At 44.5% G+C, this 6,308-nt stretch overlaps 1 protein-coding gene across 1 annotated transcript; it reads right to left on the reverse strand.

The window, feature by feature from the left end:
- Nucleotides 1–308: 308 nt before the first annotated feature.
- Nucleotides 309–3,503, reverse strand: LOC109766493 (GDSL esterase/lipase At1g28600-like). The gene is made up of 4 exons (XM_020294908.2): nucleotides 2,981–3,503; nucleotides 1,378–1,411; nucleotides 1,082–1,297; nucleotides 309–952 (listed from the first exon to the last, which is right to left on the reverse strand). Exons 1-4 carry the CDS (start codon nucleotides 3,206–3,208, stop codon nucleotides 309–311), a joined length of 1,122 nt encoding a protein of 373 aa, XP_020150497.1. The 5' UTR covers nucleotides 3,209–3,503.
- Nucleotides 3,504–6,308: the final 2,805 nt, after the last annotated feature.

Raw genomic sequence — 6,308 nt, forward strand, 5'->3', positions numbered from 1 at the left:
TTCTTTTTGATAATTCTATGAATGAAAAAGACCCTATAGCAAGTTACCGTTGGGGCAAACATCCATACCAGTGAGTCCAGTCTCGAGATGGCTGGCACTGCAACTATACTAGGGTTAGGTGGGGATATATTAGTGCACGCGCCTGTGCATGTTTTTTGTGATAAATACATTACATATTCATGCATGTGACAGATCCAACCATTTCATTCATGAATAATTGATATGGAGATACAGGAATAAGAATCCCAAGAAGCGTATCAGATCTTGGTGGCAGCAACAATTCTTCAAGTCTCTCAGAAGGAATTCTCCTAGCATGCGTGGAGCAAAGGGATGTCCGCATACGGGCCATTGAGCACCCCATTGGCGATGACACTGTATGCCTTTTCCGTCATGTGAACCTGGTCCCAGTTGGCGAACCTGGATGGGTCGCGGCAAACCTTCGCGTTCCGGTCGCACGGAAGGCCGGTGCCGTAGGGCCCGTTGCCACCACAGCATGCCACGAGAGGGCTGTCGATGCCATTCCTGTTGGGATTCCTGATGAACTCCATGAAGGCGCCGTAGTAGTCTGCGTAGATGATCTTTACGCTGGGGTTCCGGGACTTGAGCCGGCCGATCTCCTGCTTCAACAGCTGGTTGTGCCTCCGAGAGAACGCGTTGAACCACGCGAGGCAGCCGAACTGGTCGTAGTCCGCAGATGTATTGCTCTTGTGAATACTAAGGTAGGCCGGCACGCACCCGATGGGGAAGTTCCCCGGGACAAGGATCGTCTTGGCGCCGAGGTTGATCACCTTCTGCACGCCGGCTCCGATGCGGTCGATAATATCGGGCATATACTGGAGGGGCGTGTTTCTGTCCTTGCTGAGCTCAGAGTCGAAGAACCAAAAGTTGTAGTCATTGCCCCCAATCTCACCAAAGACGACCAGGGACTCGCTCAGGAGCCTCTTTGTTGCAGCTGATCACAGCAAAAAGAAAGGAATAAGTTGACCAAGAACACATGCAGGTGCATGGTGCATGCAGAAATGTCCCGTAATTAAAATATCATAAGCTGACCCCAAGGTATGTTTTTGCATGCATTACGTACCATCTCCTGGAGCAATCCGTGTGAGCACTTTGTTGAAAGTAGCGAGCTGATCGTGGAGGCTCCATGGAAACGGTACACTCAAGTTATACCTGGACTTGAAGTAGTTCGGGTTCAGCGCCATAGCGCCGAACACGGCAAAGTTGGCACCAGTGGGGAACTGCCCCGTCTTCTCCTCGGGCAAGCTCGGCGGCAGCAGCGGCAGGCCCAACGCTTGCGCTGACAAAACATCATGCACCAAATTTAGCACGCGTACGAAATTGAACTGTTAGAACACACATGCTTGCACATGTACATACCATAGAAGTCCATGATGAGACGCCCGTCAGAGGCGTGGCCCGTGGGCAGGGGCGGACGCACGTTCAGGTGAGTGGGGGCCCAGGACCCCACTCAATTTTTGATCCTCCCTTAAATGCTCAGTAGTGGTCGAGCAAGGCCCCCAGTCGGCCCAGGCCTGGTGCCCCCACTCCCTTGCTAAAGCCCAGAAAAGATAAACGCAAGGAAGGCAGTCATGCCATGGAGGATCGATTTTCGCTGCATGAAAATAATTCCAGCAATTAAATTGGAAGGCGAGACGGCACCGCTGCGTTGATTCTTGTTGGAAATTAATTATACAAACCAAACGAACCGCCGGCTCGGCCGCTGCCTGCTGCGACGATCTCCCTCCGTGTCTCCGCAGAGTCCGCCGCGCGCCGCCGCCGACGGCCGGCCTGGCTACATACGTGGCTGGAGGCTGGTCGCTCCCCTGCTCATCATCCTCATCCCTCATCCCCAACTGGCCAACTCTGAAACTAGGTTTGTTCTTCTTGAGCTGATCCATTCATGAAATGATTTTTTTCTTCTTTTGGATTTCTGGTTATGTTTCCTGTCAAATCAAATGCAAGGATGCAGTTCGTGCTAGTCTAGAACTGCTAGTCCTATCAGCCATGTAAATAAAATTTGATAGGATTAAAATGTGACACACTACCCGTAGGTCATTTTCTAGGATTTGAGAATACATTGCTAGTACTTGTGTGCAGACGTGCAGCGTGCTAGCCTGCTAGTAGCATGCTTTGTTCTAATCAAATTCTCTATGAAATTCAATCTTGGAAGCCATTCTGTTGAGGCTGGATTTTCTACTCTCAGGTGTACTAATACAGAACTAGTACTCGCCTGCTAGTCTGCTGATAGTATCATACCTTTATCTAAACTCTTTAGAGTTAGTATTTCAATGATTTGGCATGGAAGAAGGAAGATAATGGAGAAGTATTTGATAAAGAAATGAAGAGATGGTAACGCCACCACTCGTTGCCACTGTCACTGTTGAGAAATGTTTTTCGGCTATGAAGATTGTGAAAAATGCTTCGCGTAACAAAATTGGTGATTATTATTTGAGTCACAGCCTAATTTTCCTTGTTGAAAAGGACTTGCTAAATACAATCACCAATGAAGTGATTCTTAATCGTTTCCATAAAATGAAAGATCATCGTGTGGAAATGTAATGGTCTAATACATTGCACATTTTACATGTTTACCATCTCCATTAGTATTTAAGCAGCTAAGCCAAATATGTGTTTTCTCTTTGCAGGTAGCGGCATTTACGTTGGAGACAAATCTTCTCTTTTGCAATCTGTGTACTATTGAGATATAAACTCTTTTTTATAAGGTATGTTCACTTTAGTGATAAACTCGTCATGGCTCTGTTGGATGAAGTATATTTTTTTTTAGAACTTTGTTGAAGTATCTTATGACTTGGAGTAATTGGAAACTGCTACTCTCTCAGATCCATATTGATTGTCGCTCACCTGACAAATAATATGGATCAGAGAGAGCATTTGTGTATAACATATTGTGAGGTTTATAAGCCTTTGTAAGTTTTCTTATTGATGAATTCCCCCAATCAGTTTTTATTCTGGGTCCGCCCCTGCCCGTGGGGTGGTGGAAGTAGGTCTCTCCATAAGGAAGCACCGAGGGTGGACTCGGTGGTCTGTTGCGGATGGTGTATGCGAAATTGCCGGTGTCAATGATGGAGTCGCCAAAGGAGAAGATACGCTTGAAGCAGCCACACGACCCTAGATTAGCGTCGCCGGTGACAACAAAGACGAAGAGGACGGCCAAGGAAATGGAGCAGTGGCCATTGGAACTCCCCATCTTAGCTACCTAGCTAAGCAGGAGAAAAGAGAGACGTAACTATCTGGTTGCAAATAGAAGTGTTCCAGATCTACGTTTCGTTTAGTATATTCCACATGAGTTCCCTTCATCCCCATTTATAGTAGACCGTTATGCCGTCGAATTGTGTATATCAAGACGTCTATCAATTTAATTAATGATATTTTCAGCAGTGTTTATCTTACTACCACACAATTCTTTCCCTACAATTATATGTTTGGTGAATTGTGAAGGTATTGCTAAAATTGACTTCTATCCAAATGCAGTCGTTCTGAAAGATAAGATTGGATTTCTATGGAATTAATTCATGCACTATATATGGGCCCATCTGATTTCCAGTCAGCTCCCTATTGACTTAAATTATTTAGATTTTCAGTCAGTTAGCTATCCACCGTCTGATTGGGATCCAAAGGCCCACCTGCCGAAAGGCCCATCTGCCTTCTTCTTCCTCTGCTTAACAGGTGATGGAATTTTTTGATATGACAGACACTTCTTTTCCGACAAGACTATATACTAAAACTAAAAAAAATCAGAGAATAACTTTTGTATTAAAATAAAAAAGAAAGAGAATGAAAAAACTTTAAAGAAATGATGACAAAAACTTGAACAGAAATTGCACATTTTCACAATATGTAAGATAAGTCTATAATAGTGTAATTTTCAGAAAATATTATAATTTGCAGACATATTAGACAATACTTGCATTTATCTTTGGAGATTAATCGCCTCATCTCATAATTATGGTACCATCTTGTGTGCACGTACTCACACGCAGTGGCGGAGCTTGACCCAAAAACTTGGACGGGCCGGCTGTAGGAAATGACTATTGGGATTATGTTTCATGGCCCAAAACTACATATACACTGCAGAAAACCGCATGGGCTGGGCGGGCCACGGCCCATATGGCCTTGCCGTAGCTCCGCCACTGCTCACACGAACACGTCGAAGATGAATTATGTTACATATTGATATCGCATTTGTTTTTTCGATAAAAGACTTTTCATTGAATAGATATATCGAGGTGATACAATCGTATTGAAAGAAAGCCCGGCCTCTGCATAGCTAGATGCACACAGTCAAAAAGTCCAGAGCACCCTAAAAATAAAATAATCCGATACAATGCTAAGCAATAAATCGTGTCCAGCCTAAGGAGCGGTAGATCCTATACGTAAATCACACCGCCATCCATGGAGGTAGAAAACCTTCCTGGCCGTACGCTCCAGCCATGTAGACGCCATCATAAAAGGGCCCCTGTCCTCCAGCTTCTGCAGGATAGACCATGTATGGAGCCATCGTGTAGAAACATGAATAACCTGCATAGGAGACGAGACACATTTATTGTTAAAAACCACATCATTCCTGGTAAACCACATTGCCCAGCATAAGGCTGCCGCTCCCACAAGAATATGTGCAGAAAATTGTTTATCAATACCCGCAACCAGTTGCCGAACATATTCCGTGCACTACGTGGTGGGTATAAATTCGAAGCTACTTGGACCATGGCCCAAACTGCCCGAGCGAACTTGCACTCAAAAAATAATGTATGATAGACTCGTCATGTTGGCAAAAGACACGTGTCTTGGAACCATGCCAGTGATCGTCGTGCCAGATTATCTCTAGTTAGGATGACTCCTTTGTCTAGAAATCAGAGGAAAATCTTCACTCTTAGAGGAATTTTTAGCTTCCACAATTTCCTGTTATCAACTGGAACATCACAATGAACCATTGCATCATACATGGATTTGACCGAAAATTTGCCATTCTGATGCAAGTTCCATCAGAAAGTGTCCGGCTCATCTGACAGTTGAATGTCCTCCAGGCGAGTGAGTAATTCATTCCATGCTGCCAGACGAGTGCCCAAAAGATCCCTACGGAAAGAAATATCGGGGTTTTCTTGTCCTAATACTTGTTTAATCGTGACGAATTTATGTCTAACACTCCGGTACAAGCTCAATTGCACCATTAGTGAGTTGTTCCCTAGCCAGGTATCTTCCCATAAACGAACCTGAGAACCGTCTCTAACCGAGAAGGTCCCAAATTGGAAGAAGAATTCCTTGGCCTTCATGACACCACTCCAAAAATGTGAATCCCCAGGTTTCCAATGAATTGGAGAAATGGCATGGGATCCCACATACTTGTTGCGAATGATTTCCTGCCATACTCCACTCTCAGTGAGTAATTTATAAACCCACTTGCTGAGAAGAGTGATGTTTTTAATCTCAAGGTCTTGGATTCCCAGGCCCCCTTGACTTTTAGGTCTGCATAATACGCTCCACCTAGCCAGTCGATATTTCTTGGTTTAGTTATCACACTACCAAAAAATCCAGATCTAAAGTAATCTAGACGCTGTAGAACCCCTTTCGGCAGGTGGAAGAATGACAACATATATAAAACTATGTTGCTTAGGACAGAATTGATCAAGATCAGTCGCCCCCCATAAGACAAGAGTTTGGCCTTGCAACTGGCTAATCGTTTTTCAAGTCTCTCTTCCACGTGCCTCCACTCAGCGATAGTTTATGGGAATACCCAGATACCAAATCGGAAACTGCCCAAGCTGGCATCCAAAAATCTCGGCATATTCGGGTGCTGATTCTGCAACATCGCCAAAGCAAAAAAATTTGCTCTTATGAAAATTAATTTTGAGACCAGAAAGTTCCTCAAAAGCACATAAGAGCAGTTTGAGATTTCTTGCCTTATCTAAATCATGATCCATGAATAGTATCGTGTCATCCGCATATTGTAGAATGGATAGACCATCTTCTACCAAGTGTGGAATAACCCCACTAATTTGACCATCCAGCTTATCCCGCTCAACAAGGGTAGCTAGCATGTCAGCCACAATGTTAAACAGAATAGGAGATGCGGGGTCGCCTTGACGAAGCCCCTTCCTTGTCTGAAAATAGTTGCCAACATCATCGTTAACTTTTATGGCCACACTACCTCCAGAGACAAAGCTCTCTACACAGCAACACCATTTTTGCCAAAACCCCTTCATGCGCGAGGTTTGCAACAGGAAGGGCCACTTAACTTTGTCCTAGGCTTTCTCAAAAGCAATTTTAAGAATGACACCGTTCAACTTTTT

This window comes from Aegilops tauschii, chromosome 7 (genome assembly GCF_002575655.3).
Source record: "Aegilops tauschii subsp. strangulata cultivar AL8/78 chromosome 7, Aet v6.0, whole genome shotgun sequence".
Lineage (NCBI taxonomy): Eukaryota > Viridiplantae > Streptophyta > Magnoliopsida > Poales > Poaceae > Aegilops > Aegilops tauschii.

Excerpts from the sequence above, each read along its gene's own strand:
- LOC109766493 (XM_020294908.2), bottom strand. The coding sequence starts at position 3,208 with ATGGGGAGTTCCAATGGCCACTGCTCCATTTCCTTGGCCGTCCTCTTC. Across the intron at positions 1,412-2,980 it reads TCCACCACCCCACGGGCAGG|GCCTCTGACGGGCGTCTCAT; the intron begins GGCGGACCCAGA and ends CCCACGGGCCAC. Across the intron at positions 1,298-1,377 it reads TCTCATCATGGACTTCTATG|CGCAAGCGTTGGGCCTGCCG; the intron begins GTATGTACATGT and ends ATGTTTTGTCAG.